General features: G+C 42.6%; 1 protein-coding gene across 1 annotated transcript in view; it reads left to right on the top strand.

The window, feature by feature from the left end:
- Nucleotides 1-2,706: 2,706 nt before the first annotated feature.
- The window catches only part of LOC133118979 (NACHT, LRR and PYD domains-containing protein 12-like), a gene marked incomplete at its 5' end in the record, with an annotated part of 54,019 nt that continues 31,918 nt past the window's right edge, over nucleotides 2,707-24,807 (top strand). Inside the window, 4 exons of the mRNA XM_061229338.1 lie at nucleotides 2,707-2,734; nucleotides 3,477-5,364; nucleotides 15,582-15,746; nucleotides 19,575-19,757. Coding sequence (XP_061085322.1) covers nucleotides 2,707-2,734; nucleotides 3,477-5,364; nucleotides 15,582-15,746; nucleotides 19,575-19,757 — 2,264 coding nt within the window. The remainder of the gene's footprint in view (nucleotides 2,735-3,476; nucleotides 5,365-15,581; nucleotides 15,747-19,574; nucleotides 19,758-24,807) is intronic.

Raw genomic sequence — 24,807 nt, 5'->3', positions numbered from 1 at the left:
GATAACAGTTTTTTTGTTCCAACATTGCCCTCATGTGATCTACCAGGGTCTGGTCATCTGCTGGTTTCATTATCTTTCCAAATATGGGCATAATGTATGGTTTCCAATGTACTATCTCAAATGGGGAGAGATCTCTCTGTGCTTTCAGAATTCTCTTGCTTAATGCTACCAGGGGGAGTCAGTGAGTCCAATTCTTTCCCGCCTCTTGCATCATTTTGCACAATTTTTGATTCACTTTGATAGTGCCATTTGTTCTTTCCACCAGTCCTGCTGACTGAGGGTGATAGGCACAGTGGTTTTTGAGTTCTATGTCCAATTGCTTACCAATATGTACAATGACCAGGTTTACAAATTCTGGTCCATTTTCAGTGTATAATCTTTGTGGCACTTGACTTTCCGGCACAATGGTTTTGCCACCGCTATGGCGTCTGCATGTGCTGCAGGGAACATTTCCACCCATCCTGAAAATGAGCAAATCATCACCAAGCAATATGTCTTGCCTTCGCTTGGTGTAAGGGAGATGAGATCCATCATCCAAAACTGGATTGGATATTCAGCTCCAGGGATCTTGCCTGGTTTTGGTTTACACATCCCCTGTGGGTTGTTTTTGATGCAAATCAAACACTTTTAAAAAAGATTTTGCGAGTAAGTTGTGTAGCCAAATGCTGTAAACAATTGTCTGACTTGGTCTACCATCCCGCCTTTTGAGACATGGATCTTCCCATGACTCAATTCATAAACCAAGTCGAATACATTTCTTGGAAGTACTGGTTTACCCTCTGGCCCTCCCAGAATCCAGTATCTTTGTTCAATTTACAGTTATGTTTCTCGCAGAATCATCACTTTTTTGTTCTGTTGTATGTGCCACAACAGATTGTGTGTGATGCAGCTTCATTTGCTGCTTCATCAGCCTTTTTGTTGCCCAGCATTTCCCCCAAATGTTTGTGTCAAGACCGAGGTCATGAATCAATTTCTGCACCTGTATTTCAAATACACAAGACAATGTATTTTAAATACACAAGATACCTCATGTAAATAAGACAGCTTCAGAATTGCTGGAAGGTGTATGTCTTCACTTTGAAGGAGGTAGGCTACTGACACCTAAAGGCTTCAAGTCTTTATGCTAAGCTAATACATTTTGCTCACATGGAAACGGAGCCCGTGAATGCAAAAAACATGAAAATGAAATCGAACATCTAGTCTGCCAAAATATTGCTGTTTTTCGTTCAATTCTATTTAACTGACAATGGCACCCTTCAGGTATATGTGAGGTGTGTTATGTCATATTGAGATGTGCTGTGTGTTAGAGCTGCAGTCAGAGGGTGAGTTTAACTGGAAGCTCTGTCTCCATGTTTTGTTCACAGGGTCCTGCAGTCACTGGAGTCCAGCTCTTTAGAAGAGAAGAGTTCAGAGAAATTATCTTCCCCAAAACAGGTGTGAGATCTTCTTCCTCATAACTTCATTATTTTTTAATCAATTATTTTCTGTGTACTTTGAATTTAATTATTTTGCATTATTTTCTTTTTCAATACAAATGTTTTAATTACAAATGATTTTATCAGGATAACAAGTGTGTGAAAAGCTGAATCTTTGAAATTTACGCACATTTCATAATTTCTTGGTATTTGGTATGTCCCCCAGCTTTAATGGCAACATGCACATGAGCTGTCTTGGACTCCACATATTTGTGCAAAACCTGATGATCCATGTTATTCCAGCAGTATTTGACAATGTTTCAAAGAGCATCTTGTGATGTTACTGAATGCTTGGTTTCTGTCAGTCTTCAAGTGTCCCCATAAATTGAGGTTGAGGTCAGGTGGTTGTGGATTATGCATCAATCCTTGCTCTTCTTTGGTTTTCAAGTGGTTCTTGCATAGCTTTGCAGTAACTTTAATTTGTTTTAAAATGTTCAAAATCCTAAAACCTTCTTTTTATTTCCACGATAAGATGAAACTTTGGTCTCAGACTTTTGGACCCCACTGGATATCATGAACATTTTTGGTGCTTAAAAACATGCTCCACCTTTGCCAAATATTACTCTTAACCATCCACATCTCATGCATGCATGCAATCAACCTACTTTTCATTTGAACATTTAATGTGAACATTTAAACATTTCTGGCTTCTTTGGCACAAGGAGGTAAAAAATGACCTGAAATTAAAAATCATAAATGTTTGGGAAGAGAACCCTGAGTGGAAACAGCAGATGAAGCTTTCAGCTGTGCAGATGAAGCGCTAGTCCTAGTGCTAATGTGCTACTTTTTAATCCCTCAAAAAACAACAGCAACACAACACACCTTAATCTGTAATCCAGCTCTGCAGTGGTCCTGGCCCTGCGTGGCTCACAGAAAGTCCAGACTCCTTTTGCTGGTCTCAAACACGGCAGCAGAGTAAGCTTCCAAACAGAGCCTTTTAAACCAGAAGCATTCAGCTCACCGTGAGCATTTACTGAATGCATTGCCCAGAGCAACTCAATTCTGAGCAAATTAATTATTTATCACACTTCATATGTCTACAAAGCCTTCAAACAGGAACAAAAGCTGCACTTCAGATATGAGCATTTGGCACTGCTGTGCGTTTGGTGTCTCAAATTACCTGTCCCTTTTCTGGCCATGTGACACAAGGCTGTGGTTGTAGTGCATTGAGTGTTTATTTCACACACTGATACAGCACACCTCTTCCTGTGTTTATTTCAAGGATCTCACTGACTCACTGGAGAGAGATGAGCAGCACAGTAAGTTCTCTCTCATTGCTACTGTGTGTCCATTAGAGTACTGACATGAGTTTAGCAAACAGATCTCACAGTGCAGTGTTCTGATTTATAGAATTCACACTTTCATGATTATGCTTTACCTTGCTAATCTTACATCTAGAAAACATCAGGAACAACATGTTCACAAAGGCATTTAAATGAAATTATAGCCTCAAGTAGTGATTGCAGAGAAGATTAAATGTCTCTGAAGGGGATTCAATGCAGGAACTTTGTGCTTAAAAGTCAGTAACTAAAGCACTGTGCCATCAGACAGACTGTCCTGAGTTTGTGCAGTAACTAAAGCACTCCCATCAGACAGACTGCCCTGAGTTTATGCAGTAACTAAAGCACTGTCCCATCAGACAGACTGTCCTGAGTTTGTGCAGTAACTAAATCGCTGTCCCATCAGACAGACTGCCCTGAGTTCATATTCAGGGCACAATAGATTTTAAAATGACCATGTGAGCTTTGACGATATTTGAAGGTGTTCATTCTTATTTTACAAGTGCAGCAGTATGTACTTTTTGCTAATTTGTTTTATTTGTGATTGATCATCATTGATAGGTCTGTAATATTGTGAGAGAGGTGTGTTACACTGTTAAAGGTTTGTAACACTGATGTGTGTAAAATACTGTGAAAACTGCTTTTCTTCTTAATCTGTTATTGAATTGTAAACTTTAATCTTATTTTAAACATAATTATTTCTCATATTTCCTCTCTTCAGATGAATCCATTAAAAGAGCCCAGCAGGAACTGAAAACTCATCTGAAGAAGAAGTTTGAATGCATATTCGAAGGTTTAGCAGTGCAGGGCCACACAACTCTCCTCAATGAGATCTATACAGAGCTCTACATCACAGAGGGGGGAAGTGGGGGGGTCAATACTGAGCATGAGGTCAGCCAGATTGAGACAGCATCCAAGAGACAAACCACCCAGGAGACTCCAATCCTCTGCAATGACATCTTTAAGCCTTTACCTGGACAAGAGAAATGCACCAGAACTGTGCTTACAAAGGGCATCGCTGGCATTGGGAAAACCGTCTCTGTGCAGAAGTTCATTCTGGACTGGGCAGAAGGAAAAGCCAATCAGGACATTGATTTCATCTTCACTCTTCCTTTCCGAGATCTGAATCTGAAGAAGGAAAGAGCATTCAGTCTGATGCAACTTCTGCAGCACTACTTTCCACAACTGAAAGAGATCAAAAGTGTTGAAGGTGATGAAGTCAAAGTTGTGTTTATCTTTGATGGTCTGGATGAATGTCGACTTCCTCTACATTTCCAAAGCAATGAGATCTACTGTGATATAACGAAGTCATCATCAGTGGATGTGCTGCTGACCAACCTCATTAAGGGGAATCTGCTTCCCTCTGCTCTCCTCTGGATCACCTCCCGACCTGCAGCTGCCAATCAGATCCCTCCTGAGTGCATCCACCAGGTGACAGAGGTACGAGGGTTCAATGACCCACAGAAGGAGGAGTACTTCAGAAAGAGAATCAGAGATCAGAACCAGGCCACCAGAATCATCTCACACATCCAGTCATCCAGGAGTCTCTACATCATGTGTCACATACCAGTCTTCTGCTGGATTTCTGCTACTGTTCTGGAGACAATGTTGGGTAAAGTAAACAGAAGAGATTTGCCCAAAACTCTGACTGAAATGTACACACACTTCCTGCTCATTCAGACTAATGTGAAGAATCTGAAGTATCGTGGCTCTGATGAAACAAACCCAAAGATGTCAGCATCAGATACAGAAATCATCCTGAAACTGGGGCAGCTGGCTTTTGTACAGCTGGAAAAGGGCAATCTGATATTCTATGAAGAGGAGCTGAGAGACAGTGGCATTGATGTCAGTGAAGCTTCAGTGTACTCTGGGGTGTGCACAGAGATCTTTAAAAAGGAGCGTGGGTTGGGTCAGGAGAAGGTCTACTGCTTTGTGCATCTGAGCATTCAGGAGTATCTGGCCGCCTTGTTTGTGTTTCATTCATGTGTAAATGAGAACAGAAATGTGCTCAGAGCAGAAAAATCAAAACCTCACAGTGGCAGAGTGCAGCTGTCTGAGTTACATGAGACTGCAGTGGATCAGGCCTTATGGAGTAAGAACGGACACCTGGACCTTTTCCTCCGATTCCTTCTCGGCCTCTCTCTGGACTCCATTCAGCCCCTCTTAGGAGGACTACTGACCCAGACAGGAAGATCCCCTGGGCCAGACCCACAGATAGAGAAAGGAAGAAGATCTGATGTAGGACAATGGATAACAAAATTCTTTCAGAAACTACTGACACAGACAGAAAACAGATCAGAGAGCATCAAGGAAACAGTCCAGTACATTAAGGAGAAGATCAAATCCGAATCTTCCGCAGAGAGGACCATCAATCTGTTTCACTGTCTGAATGAACTGAATGACAACTCTGCAGTGAAGGAAATCCAGAATTTCCTGAGATCAGGAAAACTTTCTGATAAAGAGCTGGAACCCCACCAATGTTCAGCTCTGGCCTTTGTGTTACTGATGTCAGAGGAGGTCCTGGATCAGTTTGACTTGAAGACCTACAACACATCAGAAGCAGGTTGTGACAGACTGGTACCAGTAGTCAGGAACTGCAGGAAGGCCATGTGAGTATTATGTCATTATTCATGTTGATGATTGACAGCATATTTTCATACTTTATCATTCTAGTCAGAATAAAGTGCAATAAAATTGTCAGGCAGCTGAAAATTTGATTATAATTTCCAATGTGCCCTCATTTAATGTTCTGAACCCAGACCATAAGCAGCATCAAATGCAAAAACTCCTCACTTATATATTTTGTTTAATTTAATTTACGATTATTATTTCCAAAGATCAACTGTCAAATAAATGATGAATTTGTTGAAAATGAAAGGTTTTAGGGGGGAGAAAGGGGGGATTCCAGGTTCATCCTGTAATCTCAGCAAGTTTTTATTTAGTTTCAGTGTTTTTTAAAAACTATTCTCCAAACCTCTAGGGCAGCAGTAATGTTCAGTGCACGGTAACCCACCATCTCCCACACATAGGTGCTGATGATTCATAAGGACGAGTAGTGGAGAGGAGTGAAAGAGAGGGAGATGAATATTGTTGGTATATCTAGTGCTATGTGTGTGAACTTGCAAATTAAGGCAGAATAGATATTGGAAAGGTTTTGTCAGGGATTCTTGGTAATGCAAATATTTGTAGCTGAAAGAGCATGTTATTTCAATGTTCATCTCAGAAATTGACAGTAAATTCACTTCAGCAAAAAGTGGGGATGATGGCTCATAACGGTTAGAGTAATTAGTCTTATAATTTATTTCTGCAAAATGGAGATTCTGTGAAGAGAGGTGGGGTATGTGGCGGCCCATGCAATATTACAGTGTAGAAGATAAGGGGAAATGAGGCTGTAGTTCAGAGTTAAGACAGGACTGGTGAACCCAAGGATGGATTTTACGGATGATGGGTGATTTTGTTACTTCTACAGACTAAGTGTATGTGATCATTCCAGTTTAACGTTTCATCAATTAAGATCCCAAGAAATTTGGCTGACCGGACATGTAATATTTCATAACCATCAGTCAGTACTTTAGAAATTGATTTACAATATTTCTTTATTTTTTCTGAAAATGTATCACTTTTTTCACAAAGTAATAAAATGAAAATGCAGAAACGACACAGCTGGAAACAAACATAGTCGAGGGCAAGTCTGCCTCCCTGCCAGAATTTGACTCTGCTAGTTCTCCTTTCGCGATTTCCCACCCGCTTCCGACCGATTTATTAATTGTTTCTGAGGATAGATGGACAATTCTGTGCCATGGTCCATATAGGTACTTTCACATTTAAAATGGTGGGAACACTGTTGTCACAGTTAGAATCTTTATGAACAATCTTAGAAGAAATACAGTTTTGTTTGCTGGTATGTCGCTGTTCTGGAAGCCTGCCAGTGAAAACAGAAGCAGCCAAGCTTCTATACAGCAGCTCATTGCTTTTTAATGGAAATGATTTCAAAGGCCAGCGGATTTCACATTGTGAGCAGCACATGCCTAACGGCTCGTAGCTTTCACTGAGGACGGCAGGTGACAGTTACTGCAGTCGTTGCCGCGCTGAAGCAGGAGTGGTGGAGTGTAGCTCCAGAAAGGGAGCGCATGTTGAACAATGCAGAGTGTTCCCCAAAAATGTAAGTAGTCGGCCAAAGAGAAAGAGTAGCCGGCCAGGGGGGTTCAGATGATGTCCGCTGGCCTCTTTTTTCTGATGCAATTTGGAGGCTTCTGGTGCATTTAAAATGTTAAATTAATCCCTAATACATTCTTTATTCTTAAGCATTTTGTTACATTAAAATATGCCGACATCACAAACAATTTAATCTTGTAGTGCCATTAACCAGAAATTTGTTCAGAAAGAAAGAAGAAAATGTGGTCATGATAACTCTTTACTTGGATAAACAAAGTATTTTACAAAGCGTTGCATAAGATACGTTTCACTTTAATGATATTGAACAATAACTCTAATATGACTATATACAAAGTAAAGTATTAGGTTTATATATTTAGTCATCCATGTCAGACTGACTCTTCCCAGTCCGTGTGAAGAGACACCAATGCTCTGCTAAGCCCGTAAATGCAAATATTTAAACTGTACTGGCAATACCGTAAATCCTCAAATTGTGGCCGGGGTCTTTTATTTACTTAGGCTGCACAAAGCACAGGCCTTTATTTGGGGCAGGCTTGTATTCGAGGCAGGCCTTTATTTCTTATTAGGCTTCTGTTGTAGAATTTTATTCTTAGAAATAAAGTAAAAGGCTTCACTTAAAGTGGGCCAACACTGTTCAACACTTCCTGTAACCGTTCAGAAACGCAACTTGAGTAGCTAAACCATTAATTAAAGCTGAAACAGATGCGTCTTCATAAAATACCAACTTGCCAGACACGCCTTCATGAACAATAACAAATTTGTGTAGATAAAAGCAAGTTTTTTTTTCCGAAAGTGCGTTTTATTGTGAGACATGCGTTTTGTTTGGAGCAGCATACCGGTAGGCTATCAAAAGATTTTCGCTTTGGTTTGGGATTTAATTTACTTTTGGACTATTGCTAAATGTTGGGACTGATGGGCACTGAAATCTGGGGGGTATTTGATGGTTCAGTGTTAACTTTTATGTAGTTGAAAGAGTGTCGGGATTTCCACCCGTCTGTTTATAACGAGCCAAGGCAGCCGCTTTCATTCATTCATTGAACGTGCGCTGTGCTGTAAATACATGGAAACCTTGTGGAAGCTTGAGAGCAATGTGGTGGAGACCCATGGTGTAGGACAACGACTTTTCATTGGCAACAGCATTAAACCAACCAACAATATAAAATATTAAGAAGAGCTCTTTTATTTCATTGAGTTAAATCGAAACAATGTCTTCTAGTGCTCATGGACTGATAGCCCTACTGGTAGGCAATATTACCCCGGCTTGTATTTGGGGGCCTGCCTTTATTTGTCCGAATCGACCACGCCCCCGGCTATTATCCGAGGCCCGGCTTCAAATAGAATCCCGGACACAATTTGAGGATTTATTGTAGTCCACTGATTTGATGTCACAATAACCTGTGATGTCACAATTAGGGATGTGTATCGTTTGTATTTTATCGATACCGATACCAATACCGATACTCCTTATCGGTGCCGGTATTTATCGATACTCTTATCGATACCACGGCGTGTAATTTAGTGTATAAAATAAAGACGTTACAAGATGGTAAAAGATTCAATCGTTTTTTATTACCACGGGGGGTAACACCAGCAACATCATTAAACAACTTACAGCACCTGCCTTTTAAGCCCTTAGCAAGTCAACATGTGCAGTGTGAGGTATGTTAAAAAAATGAGCAGGCAGCTCCATACAGCCTTAAAGGTAACTGTCAATGTGATAATGCTTCAACAATACAGAAGCTTAACTTAAAATTACAAATGCTTCTCAGAATAGATGCAATTAAAAAAAAACCTAGGGAGATCAAAAGACCAAAGCCCTTGCTTACATGTTGAACCCAACAGACACATACATGTAAACAGAACAGTGTAGGGGAGGCGCTTCTCCTGACGCATTTAGCCCTAACAGTTTTTGTTAAGGAAAAGCAACATATTTACTTTCTCTGGCAGCAGCCGAGATCGCTCTGGACAGAGTGATGTCACGCTATACACTCGGATAAAATGGCACTGCGCATGTTTTAAAAAAGGGTAATTGAATTACTTATTATTTTTAATCCAGCTTTACTGGCAGTCTTATAGATTGGCGGATGTATATATTGGGAATCAATCTTGTAAATTATGCCAACTTAATCTAGTATTTCACTTCCCCTTTAATGATTCATACACTCACCGTGACTTGATGAAGAAGCACTGTCGGAGTCTGCCTGCAGGGAGGAGGGCACGGTGTTGTTAGCGTCTGCCGGGTTACTAACTTTAGATGCGTTGTTTAGGCAGTCAAACACGCCGCACTCCTTCAGCTTTATGCTATGTGTAGACTGCAAGTTTTTCATGATGTTGGTGACGCAACTACTTTCTTGCAAAAATTGCATTGAGCCGAGGATTCATTGAGTTTGATGAAGTGAGCCCATACCTTGGAGCGCTTAGCTCTTAGAAAGTCTTGCTTTGTAAGCAGACCCCACACTTCACTGCCATATGGGGCAATTGGTTCAATTAGATTCTAATATTTTTAACCAAATATTAATTCTGATTGGGATTTCAATGCTGATCTATTTCCTTATGGCATAGAATGCCCTGCGTGCCTTCTCTTTCAGTTCATTTATTGCCATGCCCGGGACATTTTATATTTAGGCCTAAATAGTTCTAGTTTGTGCAGTGTTCTATGTGGTTTGTCCCTATTCTGAAGTTATATGCATTTCTCTGAGATCTAGATCTTTATTGGAAAATCATTATCTTTGACTTTTTCACGTTTACGTCAGGGCCCAGGTCTGACGGTATTTCTCTAGCAGATCCAGGCCCTGCTGTAAGCCCTGTGCTGTGGGCGACAGCAGAACCAGGTCATCTGTGTAGAGTAGGAGTTTCACCTCTTTGTCCTATAGCATGAGACCAGGGACTTAATTCATTAATATATATGTTGAATAGAGTTGGGCTTAGGTTGCAGCCCTGTCTCACTCCACGCTCCTGGATGGAAAGTCTGTTCTTTGGTTGCCAATTTTTATGCCGCACTTATTGCCTGTGTACATTGATTTAACAATATCATACGTTTTACCCTCTACACCACTTTCAAGAAGTTTGTAGAATAAGCCAATATGCCAAATTGAATCAAATGCTTTTTGTAAATCTATGAAGCCAGCAAAATTTAAATTTAAATTTTGGTTAACTTCTTTTTCTATTAGAGTGTGTGGGGTGTAAATATGATCAGCTGTGCAGCGTTTTGGTAAGAATCCAGTTTGACTTTTACTCAGGACATTGTGCTCATTGAGAAAGTCTGTAAGTCTTGTATTCATAATGCTACAGAGAACCTTCCTCAGATTACTGTTCACACAAATGCCTCGGTAATTGTTGGGATGCAATTTATCTCCACTTTTAAAGATTGGGGTTATAAGCACTTGATTCCAGATGTCAAGGAAGTAACCCACGCTCAGAACCAAGTAAAATAATTTTAGAATAACCTGTGAAATTTGACTCTGGCGTGTTTTAGCATCTCATTTAAGATGCCATCAGGTCCAGAGGCTTTTTTGGGTTTGAGGACCTGCAGTTTCTCCAGTAGCTCCTGTCCAGTAATGGAGGAATCCAGTGGGTTTTGGTTATCTTTTACCTCCAATTCTAGTGATTGTAACTTCTGTTGGATGTGGTTTTGTTCTGATGCTGTGTTGAGGTGTATTATTTTAAAGTTTTGAAGTGTTCAGTCCATATCTCCGTTTTGAATGGCCAATTGTTCAGTTTTGATTCATTCAGTTTTTTTTATTTTATTTATTCAGCTGTTTATGGCTATACAAAGCTTTTTTGGTTCTGAACATGTATTTGTAGTGTTAGTGTCTCACAGTAACAGAGGTGCAAATCAGGGTTTAATAGGTCTCTGTGTTTTTGATTTGACAGTTTCCACAGTTTTTTCCTTATATTTTGACATTCTGTATCAAACCAGTTGTTGTCTTTGGATTTTATTTATTTATTACTTGATATTTTCAATTAGATATGTTAGCAGTTTTCCCATAAAATTGATATTTTTCACTGTCTGATTTACACCTTCTGTACTGTGAGTGTATGTGCTTTCCAGAAAGGTGTCCAATAATTTTTTACTTTCTGGGGTGCCAATTGCTTTCTGGAACTGTTCTGTACTGTTTTTCTGCCCATCTGTATGATTTTGGAAGTTTGAACAGCTTACTGGGCGGTGTGTGTGTGGTGGTGTTAGTTTCTGTCCTTTTCAGATACACAGTAATTTGACTATGATCAGACAGAGGGGTTAGTGGCTTGGCAGTAAATGCACTGAATGTACAGACTCAGGCTACGTCAGAGCTGCAGGAGTAACCCTCTCATGGTTGTTTCTTTGGAGGATATTCCAATTGTTGCAGGATTTTTGGCCGCTAATGTAGTTGTCTCCCTCTGTGCTGGTGAAATCCAGCAGGGTTCCGGTTCTGGAGTTCAGATCCCCACAGATGAGTACATTCCCCTGGGCCTGGAAATTACTTGAATCTTTCTGCAGGTTGGGGAGCATTTCTTCACAGAAATAAGGGGACTCTGAAGGAGGAATTTAGACTGCACAGAGAAACACATCTTTTGGTTCAAAATTATTTTTAGATTTTCAACCATAAGTAATTCTTACCTTTTTTGATGGGCTCAATTCGTTTTTGTAGTTCAGATTCATACCAGATTATTAGTCCCCCTGAGTCTTGAGTCTTGAGTGATGGTACTTAGTTTTTGTGAGGGCACTTTTGTCTGGTGGGGGTAGTGTGCTTGGTTGGGGTGGTGGGGGTAGTGTGCTTGGTTGGGCTGGTGGGGGTAGTGTGCTTGGTTAGGGTGGTGGGGGCAGTGTGCTTGGTTGGGCTGGTGGGGGTAGTGTGCTTGGTTGGGGTGGTGGGGGTAGTGTGCTTGGTTGGGCTGGTGGGGGTAGTGTGCTTGGTTGGGCTGGTGGGGGTAGTGTGCTTGGTTGGGCTGGTGGGGGCAGTGTGCTTGGTTGGGCTGGTGGGGGCAGTGTGCTTGGTTGGGCTGGTGGGGGTAGTGTGCTTGGTTGGGGTGGTGCATTCAGGTGGGCTGGGTGAGGTTGGTATCCCGGTCCTTTGTTGGGTGCGATGTGTCTGAGGTGGGCTGGGTGGTGAGGGGGGTCCTGGGCGGTGCAGGAGGGCTCTGCTGGGCGGTGCTGGAGACTCTTCTTTTGTTGCCAGAGCGTCTGCTGAGTGCCACGTCTTTCAGCGTCTTGGCGAACTCCCCGACTGCTGACTTGAAGAGGTGCGCCTGGTCGTGCCGGTCCCAGGGTCCGATGGTGGGGTGATGAGCCAGGCGCACTTTGGGTAGCAGAGCGCAGCCTCTGGAGATGTATAGTGAGGGGGTGGAAGTCCCTGCGGGGCAGGAGGGCTGAGATGGTGATTTTGGAGTTGGGGAAGCTCTCTGAGGCCCTCTCTGCCACTCTCCTGAGAAGAGCCCCCACCCTCTCCTGCTCTTCCCTCAGGTCATTTGTGCCTGTGTGGATGATGATGTGTTTGGAGGAGCTAAAATCAGGCTCGGACAGAATCTGAAGTGCATCCTTGGTCCTGGGACACCAAATCTTTGGTACTTTTTGGCCAGGAAAAAGCTGCTCCTCGTTTATAAACTTCCCGTTGGAGTCTATTAAAATGGCCACCTCTGTCCTTTTGTGCGATCTGTTTGTTTGAGGGATTGTGTGCTTTAGGGTGTGTGGGCTCTCTGGTGGCTGTTTTGGGTGAGTTTTTATCTTGTGTTTGAGGGGCAGGTGTCTTGTTCTCCTGGCTGGGCTCGGTCTGTGAGGGTGTGAGGGGCTGTGTGTCGGTGTGGAGGAGCAGGGACAGGGGCAGGGGCAGGAGCAGGGGCAGTGATGGAGTGCAGCTGCTCCCTCAGGCTCTCTATGGCCTTGTCTCTGTCCTGCAGCTGCTCTCTGACTCCTGACAGTTCTCTCCTCAGTTCCTCCCTCCCTTTCTCATCACCTGCTTTACCTCTGCCAGTTCCCTCTTTAGCCCCTCCTTGTCTTCCTGAAGAGCATCTCCCTCCTCTATGTGTTTCCCCACAAATATTTTAAGTTGGTTTCTCAGCTGGCTGAGCTGGTCCTTCAGAAGCTGTGAGTCTGTGTTGGTGGGGATGTGGGTCAGTACCTGCTCCTTCAGCTCAGATAGCTCCACCTCCAGCACCTCTGATCTGCCCCACAGTGCTGTGGAGTTGTTGGGCTTGGGTCGGGGGGTCCTGATCTGTGTGCTCACCGTTGCAGATTTGGGTGGGTTTGTCCCTCTCAGGCTCAGTGTGTGAATTGCCTTTTTTGTGCCCAGGGATGAGGGGTGTGCTGGCATTTTCATTTTTTTCCATCTCTGCCAGCTTTTGTATCATGCTTCACTGCCCTGCACCGTTATGGAGCCATTTTGGTAGATGTCAATAGCAGTGGTTTTCCGGGTCTTTCTCTTCATCTGCGAAGGTGAGAACTTGTCGCCCCTTACATATGCCTCTTAACAATGTGTGGGTAATGTGCACACACAACTCTGTGTACAGCAGCAGGCCACTGCCATTGCTCTGGCTCTGGTAAAAAGCATATCACACACAAGACACACAAGACCGTGGGTGGAAACCTGGCAAATTAAATACAATGTAACTAAATGTGAAGTTCTATTACATGTAGGAAATTAAAACAAAAGGCAGGATTACTTTATGGCTGGTACGGAATTGGAAGGTGTTCAAGTTGAAAAAGACTTGTGGGTAATAGTTGATCAAAGCATTTCAGGTTCTAGTGAATGTGCGGTAGCAGTGATGCTGGCCAAAAGGATACTAGGATACAAAGCCAAGAGTATTGAGTATAAATAAAAAGGAAGTTATACTCGCCTTACAATGCCCTTGTTAGAAAACACTTTGATTACTGTGTGCAGTTCTGGAACTTCACTATAAGAAAGATATAGAGGTGCTGGGAAGACAATGTATAAAAGATCAAAGTTCTTAAAAAACACTTAAGATGCTTAATCTCAGTAAAAGGAGACTTAGGGGGGATTTGATTGAGGCTTTTAAATTCATGCAGAAAGAGGCGTGTCTATTTATGATTGAAATGAACCCATCATTAAATAATTTCCAGGCTGTTTCAACATTAGTTAGGCATTAGTTCTATCCTGCTCCAATTAAAAGAAAGAAATCATGTTTAAAAAAAACCTTTGATTTCCTTCATGAATAATGTACGGTTTTGTCTTTGGGATCTTAGTATTTCTAACAGCAGCAACAGCACAGTGGTCACTAAGGTCATTACAGAAAACACCAATATCAGAAAATTTGTGAGGAACATTCGTCGTTACTAAATCAGAGGATAATAAAATACTCAAATTATAAATCAGGGAAAAACAGTGCGCCACCTCTTACATAGTCAGGAGCAAGAGAACACACAAAACACCGAAAGAATAAGAGAGTTAGATTTAATTACACTACTTTCCCGTTGCCACACAAACCCCAACCCAAACACAACCTGCATCACAACCGTAAACATAAGAATTTAAAAAGAAAATAAAGAAGAGATCAGAACAAGGCACGCTTATGTTCACCAAGAATTGGACGTAGCAACCCGCTTACGCTCTTTCATCCACTCAATGCTGCGCTTGAAACGTAAAACATGGGAAACTATGAACAAGGCTGTCAAACTATAAGCCTTCCATGGTCTAGTTTTACTCATGAATCTGACACAGAGACTTACTTGACGAAAAGTATCCAGGCTGCACAAATGTACAATTCTTTATACATTACACCAATAACTGCGAGAAACATAAATAGATACTTGCACAGTTTGATTTCTTCTGGCTTCCCTTCTGCACAACCACAAGGCAGGTAACAATCGCACAGGTAAAGTGACGTATCCCCTTTGTCTAGGTAAACCAGGTGACTGAGGGAAGACTTATGTTCTAATGTCCCACCTATCACATGTATTTGGTCCTGCCATCTTTGACAGGGGGCGGCACGGATGGTGCAGTGGGTAGCACTGCCGCCTCACAGCAAGGAGGTCCTGGGTTTGAATCCCGGTCGGCCGGGGCCGCTCTGTGTGGAGTTTGCATGTTCTCCCCGTGTTCGCATGGGTTTCCTCCCACAGTCCAAAGACATGCAGGTTAGGCTGATTGGAGAGTCTAAATTTCCCGTGGGTATGAGTGTGTGAGTGAATGGTGTGTGTGTGCCCTGCAATGGACTGGCGACCTGTCCAGGGTGTATTCCTGCCTTTCGCCCAATGTATGCTGGGATAGGCTCCAGCCCCCTGCGACCCTGTTCAGGATAAGCAGGTTAAGATAATGGAAGGATATATAGAACACTATATGGACATTCACTAGTTAGGGATTAGTGAATAGTGAGCCATTTCAGACACAACATACCTATGTGTAGGACCGAGACAGCTGTATGTGGTAATTCAGTGAAGTTATAAAGTTCAGTTGAGGGCTTGCTAGCAAATATAATTTAGGTTTACTGATCATGTTTTACTCATTTTGATTTTCAATTTGATTTTTCAAAGAAAACCAAAAGGAAAAAAGCAAACTCCCTGGCCACTGTGACAGATGTGTGTTATATTTTATATCTTACCATTAACTGTGCCAAATGTCCCACAACATTGCAAACTAATTCACTGTCCACTCTGAAAGATGTTATCTTTTACATCTTACCTAACCTTTTTATTCTGTAATTTATTAATTCTTCTTTACAGACTGCACAGTTGTAACCTAAGAGAAGAGTCCTGTGAAATTGTGGCCTCAGCTCTCCAGTCATCAAACTCACCCCTGAGAGATCTGGACCTCAGCAACAATAACCTGGGAGATGCAGGAGTGAAGCTGCTCTGTGCTGGACTGATGAGTCCAAACTGTAAACTACAGAGACTGGACCTCAGCAGAAATAACCTGGGAGATTCAGGAGTGGAGCTGCTCTGTGCTGGACTGATGAGTCCAAACTGTAAACTACAGAGACTGGGGTGAGTAGTGCGGTGTTCTGTGTGACCTGAACTAAATAGAATTAGTGATTATGGCTCTATGCAGTGAAATGATGAAAAGATCTTTCTCTCTCAGTCTCACCTACAGAACAGGACTTTTGTGCTGACTGTAAAGAGCTCATTCCCACCTACAGAACAGGACTTTTGTGCTGACTGTAAAGAGCTCATTCCCACCTACAGAACAGGACTCTTGTGCTGACTGTAAAGAGCTCATTCCCACCTACAGAACAGGACTTTTGTGCTGACTGTAAAGAGCTCATTCCCACCTACAGAACAGGACTTTTCTGCTGACTGTGGCTATATTCTTCCTTGAATTAAATAATCAGAACACACTCTGCTGCTTTGTGAAGGCAGGAAATCTTTGTGGGTTATTCTGGCTAGCCATAAGTTCCTCCTGACTTGGCTTTAATTCCTTGTATCCTCTACCAGTTGCCTATGGTAAAATAGACTCAGTGTTATATGTTATAGTGAGATATTATATCAGGCAAATATTGCACTCCCAACGGAGTGCACAACCCTGTCTGTAAGTTCTTAACAGCAGCATATTTACAGATTCAACGCCAATCAAGTTTGTCTGGCAGAAGCCATAGGGAAGAGGGATGAAAACATGAAGAAGGCATTTTTTTAAATGACACGCGATCGACCAGCATGCCTGGACGTAAACTACATGGATTGAACTAGCCTAGACTGCTGTAACTGTGAGGTTACACTGCACCATGGCAATGTACATGTAAACCTTTAATTTGGCAATTAGGCTATTATCGAACTTACAATGTTGACATCTAACTTCTAAGATGGCCCAAAATAAAGTTAAAAATGCAATTCAATTTGTCAGTACAGTTTTTATAAAAAATAAAAAGATAGGAACAGTGTCGGTTACACAGTTAACCGGTTAAAAAGTGGGATGGTATCAGTTTACAAAAACTGATTATTTGTCACATCCCTACCTCGTTTAGTGTTTTTACAGTGATATGAGTGCAGTCGATCGCACTGATTACATTTGGGAATGCTCTGTAAATTGCACTTTGGCGTTGGCTTGTTCACCTGCAGTGCAGGGAAACCGTATGTATCGTTGGGTCATTGCAATTATGCCATCCCACACAGATGGCATGACGAGGCTCAATGATATCAAAATCAACAAAATCGGCTCATAAGCCAGTCATCATCTTGGGTCCCTGAGCACCCTCTCCATCTGAAGCCTGCCATTGGCAAAGCCCTCCAACAGTGCTAAAGCAGCCATTGCGCATCATTGCGCACGGGCATCACCCAACCCTTTTATAACCCTTTCACAAATAGTGGAATTGCTTAACACTTTGAATCAATCAGTGTGGATGAACTGATGCCCCAAGTCCATTATGAAAATTAATTGAATGTTATATGGAGTCCGAATAATTGAGTGAAATTGTCATTAGAATATATTGTCTGTATTTCACTACTTTGCCTGCAGGGTCACTATTTCCCTCTGCCTCCATAATGTGCGTACGCATGGGTCAAAGTTTCCATAAATGTACGCATAAAAGTTTTTTTTATCAATCACAATTTATGCTTAAAGTGGCGTACCCACATTTCAAGCCCTTTTTTTTCAACAAGGTAATTAAGCAGGGCAATTTAGAATGTGGCAGCACGGATGGTGCAGTGGGTAGCACTGCCGCCTCACAGCAAGGAGGTCCTGGGTTCGAATCCCGGTCGGCCGGGGCCTCTCTGTGTGGAGTTTGCATGTTCTCCCCGTGTCTGTGTGGGTTTCCTCCGGGTACTCCAGTTTCCTCCCACAGTCCAAAGACATGCAGGTTAGGCTGATTGGAGAGTCTAAATTTCCCGTAGGTATGAGTGTATGAGTGTATGAGTGTGTGAGTGAATGGTGTGTGTGCCCTGCGATGGACTGGCAACCTGTCCAGGGTGTATTCCTGCCTTTCGCCCAATGTATGCTGGGATAGGCTCCAGCCCCCCTGCGACCCTGTTCAGGATAAGCGGGTTAAGATAATGGATGGATGGATCTTTGACATGTCTGTTGCTAATTTATCCATATTAAGGAACTCCTCATCTGACCATAATATTTTAAACCTAAAGTTTAGGTTTGCTGATCATGTTCAGAAAGTGAAGTAGTTTATTAAAATGGTACAGGATAGATCTAAAATGAGATGTTGCAAGTCAGCTAGGTTGTTTATAACTAACTCAGTCAAGAAAATGTTTAAAAGTGAATATTTCTCCAGATGAGTTTGTTAAAAGTAAGTGGAGAGAGAAGGCAGACAGAAATAGAAGAGAAAGCACAACTGCCAATGAAGAGCAGTAAGAAACAGAAAGATAGAAGTGAGAAGTGGTGAGGATGTGTAAATAAATGGAGGAATAGGTGAGGAGGAGGCACAAATGAGCGAATGGTCAGAGGAGGAGAGAGTGGACTGGAGCACGTCACAGGTAGCCAACACAGCAGCAGAAGATTCCTTAAAGTGATATTACAGTTTGGTACAGCATACATACTGATGTTATTACCACTGAGTTGTAGCACTGTAGGGAAGAAGACAACTTCAGTAGTTTAGCTTATTGTTGTTGTTTTTATTTTAATTCCATTTATTTTCAGATTTTTCCCTTTTTCTCCCAGTTTGGTAGCCAGTTGTGCCCCGACTGATTCGATTAGAGCGAGCATTAGAGACACCGCTCACACCTCGTCCCTCACGCCTTCTTCAAGCCGTCTCGTCTCATGCTCGTGACCGTGATTCCGAGGCGCCCGGGGTGCTGTTGTATGCGGCGATCCCTGACCCTGCCAAGTCCCTCCCTCTGGAGCAGCGAGCCAATTATGCTGCTCCACATGAGCCGGCCAAACTTGGCTTTTTGACAGGACCGGGAATCGAACCGGTGTGCAACTGCAGCCAACTGCAACCACACGTTGTGCCACCACGGCCCCTAAATCATGAAGATTATTAAACGTGTTTTCACTTTGTCATTATGGCATATTGAGCGTAGAAAAACAAATCTATAAAAATTGAAGGGGTGAGAGCTTTCAGTATCTAGTCTTGAATCTTGCCTTTTGAGTGGCATGGATTCTGTTATATGCTTTCTTTCTGTTAGGACCAGAATTGTGCCAATTGAAGTGAAGAAAGCCATAAAAACATTGTTAAGGGCAGAGAAAAAAACAAAAAACAGTCAAAGACATCGGTGATGCAATAGGCCAACCGAAAAAAAGTGGAACATCAAACAGTTACAGAATCATAAGGTAGCTGAATGTATCTGATATATTTTAAAGTTCTGCCACGCCTCACAACTAAAGATACGCAAAGACACGTACACAAAAAGAATCACTTGTACTTGGGTACAGCTACAGCACAAAATTAAAGCAGGGGTGCGAAGAATTGTGAAACCAGTTTTTGGGGGATTTTTCTTGATTTTGTTTATTATTATTCTTTATTTTAATTTTTTTTTGTGTCTACATTATTGTTGTGCATGTTCATGTAGGGAGCCCACAGGATATGAGCATGTCGTATGTATGTCAGTCTGCCTTGAGCTGTGTTAGCTTGCAATGCTGTGGGAAGTTTGTCACAGAAAACCAAAAGGAAAAAAGCAAACTCCCTGGCCACTGTGACAGATGTATGTTATATTTTACATCTTACCATTAACTGTGCCAAATGTCCCACAGCATTGCAAACTAACTCACTGTCCTCTCTGAAAGATGTTATCATTTACATCCGACCTAACCTTTTTATTCTATAATGTATTAATTCTTCTTTACAGACTGAACAGCTGTAACCTAAGAGTGAAGTCATGTGAAATATTGGCCTCAGCTCTCCAGTCATCAAACTCACCCCTGAGAGATCTGGACCTCAGCAACAATAACCTGGGAGATGCAGGAGTGAAGCTGCTCTGTGCTGGACTGATGAGTCCAAACTGTAAACTACAGAGACTGGGGTGAGTAGTGCGGTGTTCTGTGTGACCTTAACTAAATAGAATTAGTGATTATGGCTCTATGCAGTGAAATGATGAAAAGCTCTTTCTCTCTTAGTTTACTACTCTGTCCATTGGCATTCTTTCTTTGTCCACAATAGTCTCATCCCTCTCTTCTTACTCCTCTATCACAGCAAGGAAAAGCAGGATAAAACCTGATGAGTCTTAGGGTTGGCAGGTTTGTGTTTCCTGACCAGAATGTAAGGTTTGAGTGGAGTCTGTAGTATCAGGGCACAGGTGATGACTGGATGCTGGATGTCTGATTGATGTGGTAAAAGACTGACCACCTGCAAAGTAAAATGTTTCAGGTCTGTCACACATTACAGTCTTCATCCATCTCCACTATTCATGACCTGCTATGAACTGTTATCAAATCCTTACTTTTACCCCACTCTCTGAAGAAGGGGAGCTGTACTCCTCACAATACAGTACACCTCATTCCCACCTTCAGAACAGGCCTTTTGTCCTGACTGTAAAGAGCTCATTCCCACCTTCAGAACAGGCCTTTTGTCCTGACTGTAAAGAGCTCATTCCCACCTACAGGACAGGACTTTTGTGCTGACTGTAAAGAGCTCATTCCCACCTACAGAACAGGACTTCTGTGCTGACTGTAAAGAGCTCATTCCCACCTACAGAACAGGACTTTTGTGCTGACTGTAAAGAGCTCATTCCCACCTACAGAACAGGACTTCTGTGCTGACTGTAAAGAGCTAATTCCCACCTACAGAACAGGACTTTTGTGCTGACTGTAAAGAGCTCATTCCCACCTACAGAACAGGACTTTTGTGCTGACTGTAAAGAGCTCATTCCCACCTACAGGACAGGACTTTTGTGCTGACTGTAAAGAGCTCATTCCCACCTACAGAACAGGACTTCTGTGCTGACTGTAAAGAGCTCATTCCCACCTACAGAACAGGACTTTTGTGCTGACTGTAAAGAGCTCATTCCCACCTACAGAACAGGACTTTTGTGCTGACTGTAAAGAGCTCATTCCCACCTACAGAACAGGACTTTTGTGCTGACTGTAAAGAGCTCATTCCCACCTACAGAACAGGACTTTTGTGCTGACTGTAAAGAGCTCATTCCCACCTACAGAACAGGACTTTTGTGCTGACTGTGGCTATATTCTTCCTTTAATTAAATGATCAGAACACACTCTGCTGCTTTGTGTCGGCAGGAAATCTTTGTGGTTTATTCTGGCTAGCCATAAGTTCCTCCTAACTTGGCTTTAATTCCTTGTATCCTCTTCTAGTCACCTATGGTAAAATAGACTCAGTGAGACGGGTGCGTGGGGGTTGGACCCAAAATGCACGACTCAGAAACAATAGTAATATAAAGACCCCTCAGGGCTTTATTCGGGACGAATCCCAGGAGAGTAGTCAACACAAGCAAAGTCCATACACGTAGATCCAGCCAAACAAATACAAAACAAACAAAAAGCACGGTGCCGAGGGAAGAGGCAATCTCGTAGTCGGTAGGCGTGCAGGGAGGTCCGGTAGCAGGAGAGCAGTCAGCGGGGCAGATGAACAGGCCGACGGCAGGCAGAGGCGTAGTCGTGGGCGAAGCGGGAGTCGAAACCATGAAACAATCAGCGGGGCAAAAGTACAAAAACGGTAGGCGGGGACGTAGTCAAGAACAAAACGAAGGTCACAAAACAGAAATCAATAATCGATGGTCAGTAAACAGGCGTGGATCGTAACGTGAAATCAAACAGTAAGTAATGCTCAAGAGTTGCGTGAAAAAACAGAGGCAGACAATTTCGCAGTGAACAGTTGCGCGACTGGGCTATAAATGCAGGTGTAGACAGGTGTAGACAATTAGTAAGAGCGTAGCAAGAAAATGGAAAACAGGTGCGATGGATGACAAGTTTAACAAGGAGATTAGTAATCGTTAGTAATAAACCTATCCTGCCCTAGCATTAGTAAATTAGTAAATGACATGCACGAGAAACATAAGGTAACATGAACACATGATTAGTCTTGTTAGTTTCTACCCAATCCTGATCTAGCGTTAGTAGTTTTAGTAAATAGACAAATAGCACATTAGGGGAGTGAAGGACAGAACGAGAGAGAGAGAGAGAGAGAGAAAAGGCGGAACGCAAGGTTTGCGGAAAAACATGTAAAAGTGTATGCATAACAACGACCAGTAAAACGTAACAATAAACATACATCGCAACATAACACAAAGCGGAACTAAGACGATAATCACTCAACATAACCAGGTGATATAATCGTACGAAAACATAACTAGACATGACGAGAAAATAAATCGTAACGAGACATAACTAAACATGACAAGAAAATAAATCGTAATGAAACATAACTAAACAACATGACGAACCTAGACTAACATAATACATGAAAAAACACTACGTGACTAAGACAACATGAATGAACATAAATCAACATAAAACATGGTGAGACAGACCTGAAACGTGACACTCAGTGTAATATGTTATAGTGTGATATTATATCAGGCAAATATTGCACTCCCAACGGAGTGCGCAACCCTGTCTGAAGTTCTTAACAGCAGCATATTTACAGATTTAACGCCAATCAAGTCTGTCTGGCAGAAGCCATAGGGAAGAGGGATAAAAACATGAAGAATTCTTATTTTAACCAATGCATTTTTTTAAAATGACACGCGATCGACCAGCATGCCTGGACGTAAACTACATGGATTGAACTAGCCTAGACTGCTGTAACTGTGAGTTTACACTGCACCATGTAAATGTACATGTAAACCTTTCATTTGGCAATTAGGCTATTATCTAACTTACAATGTTGACATATAACTTCTAAGATGGCCCAAAATAAAGTTGAAAATGCAATTCAATTTGTCAGTACAGTTTTTATAAAAAATAAAAAGATAGGAACAGTGTCAGATACACAGTTAACCGTTTAGAGTGGGATGGTATCAGTTTACAAAAACTGATTATTTGTCACATCCCTACCTCGTGTAGTGTTTTTACAGTGATATGAGTGCAGTCGATCGCACTGATTACATTTGGGAACGCGCTGTAAATTGCGCTTTGGCGTTGGCTTGTTCACCTGCAGTGCAAGGAAACCGTATGTATCGTTGGGTCATTCCAATTATGCCATCCCACACAGATGGCATGACGAGGCTCAATGATATCAAAATCAACAAAATCGGCTCATAAGCCAGTCATCATCTTGGGTCCCTGAACACCCTCTCCATCTGAAGCCTGCCATTGGCAAAGCCCTCCAACAGTGCTAAAGCAGCCATTGCGCATCATTGCACACGGGCATCACCCAGCCCTTTTATAACCCTTTCACAAATAGTGGAATTGCTTAACACTTTGAATCAATCAGTGTGGATGAACTGATGCCCCAAGTCCATTATGAAAATAAATTGACTGTTATATGGAGTCCAAATAATTGAGTGAAATTGTCATAAGAACATATTGTCTGTATTTCACTACTTTGCCTGCAGGGTCACTATTTCCCTCTGCCTCCATAATGTGCGTACGCATGGGTCAAAGTTTCCCTAAATGTACGCATGAAAGTTTTTTTATATTTATTGTTATTTTTTTTATAAATCACAATTCATGCTTAGAAAGTGTGTCCCCACATTTCAAGCCCTTTTTTTCAACAAGGTAATTAAGCAGGGCAATTTAGAATGTCGCAATCAAGGAAATATATAAAATAGGCTAGCTAAAACAGGTATACCGTTGAGTTTGCCTCTAGATCCTTCATATAGGATTTCAAGGCATCTAGTGAGACCCACTCCTTAATTTTTATGTCCTTTTGCAACATGTTCCAAACAGAAGGAGCAGAATACCTAAAGGCCCTTTTCCCCATTTCTGTATGGGCATTAGGAATAGACAGCATAAAAAGATCAAAGATCAAATGTAAACAATAGTGTGTATATGTGTAGGGGGGTCTGTGTATGTTAGTTGACGTTGTGGTGCCTCGGGGTGGATCCTGAGGTGTAGTGGGTGATGTATAAATGCATAATGTGGTGCCTCGGGGTGGATCCTGAGGTGTAGTGGGTGATGTATAAATGCATAGTGTGGTGCCTCGGGGTGGATCCTGAGGTGTAGTGGGTGATGTATAAATGCATAATGTGGTGCCTCGGGGTGGATCCTGAGGTGTAGTGGGTGATGTATAAATGCATAGTGTGGTGCCTCGGGGTGGATCCTGAGGTGTAGTGGGTGATGTATAAATGCATAGTGTGGGGCCTCGGGGTGGATCCTGAGGTGTAGTGGGTGATGTATAAATGCATAGTGTGGTGCCTCGGGGTGGATCCTGAGGTGTAGTGGGTGGGCCCAGCTGCAAACCAGACAAGGGAGTCAGCAATTATCGGAAAAAATGTATCTTTTAATCTTTTTCGGGGTATTGGTGATAGCGCCCCCCTCAGGGCAAGGGTAGGGAAAACCAAGAGAAATAAAAGGGGCCGTTCAGGCAAAAATAAACTCAAGTTCTTCCTGGACCGGGGTATGCTCCAGAACCTCCTTCCTTCTTCCCTCTTGGGTCATGTCAGGGCTGGGGGGAAGCACAGAGGTACAGAGGTACAGGGTAAGTACGATTTATGGGGTTTTATTAGGTTCACGTGCCCGGCGTCAGACTCCGGGTCTTTGGGTTTGCCTTCGGGGAAGGTGGGGTCTCCTTCAGGGCTGGTTCGTGGGGTCGGTACGGCAGGGCGTAGACGTTCCGTCCTCTGTCCGGTTCGGCGCTGGCTCTTCCTCTCTCTTGGCTCTCCCTCTTTTAGGATAGGCGCCGACTGACTCTGTTTGTAGTCTCGACCACGCCTTAAATCTCTTCCCCTGCTCATTAGAGAAAAGGGCTGCAGCTGGGTTAGTATTCTTCCACCAGGTTCACTCACGTGCGCTGTCCAGGGTCCTGGACTGCAGGTAGAGGGATCGCTCTCCAGGGTGCTGATCTCCCCATCACCTCTCTGGGAAAATAGACCCCTTCGAAAAAACCTCTCCTAATGCGTAATGTTTGTGTGGCTGCGTTGTACGTGTCCTTCTGGGGTTCTCCACCCACGTGGG

This window comes from Conger conger, chromosome 19 (genome assembly GCF_963514075.1).
Source record: "Conger conger chromosome 19, fConCon1.1, whole genome shotgun sequence".
In the NCBI taxonomy this organism is placed as follows: domain Eukaryota; kingdom Metazoa; phylum Chordata; class Actinopteri; order Anguilliformes; family Congridae; genus Conger; species Conger conger.
Note: the sequence above shows the minus strand (reverse complement) of the source record. Positions and strands in the feature narration are given on the sequence as shown.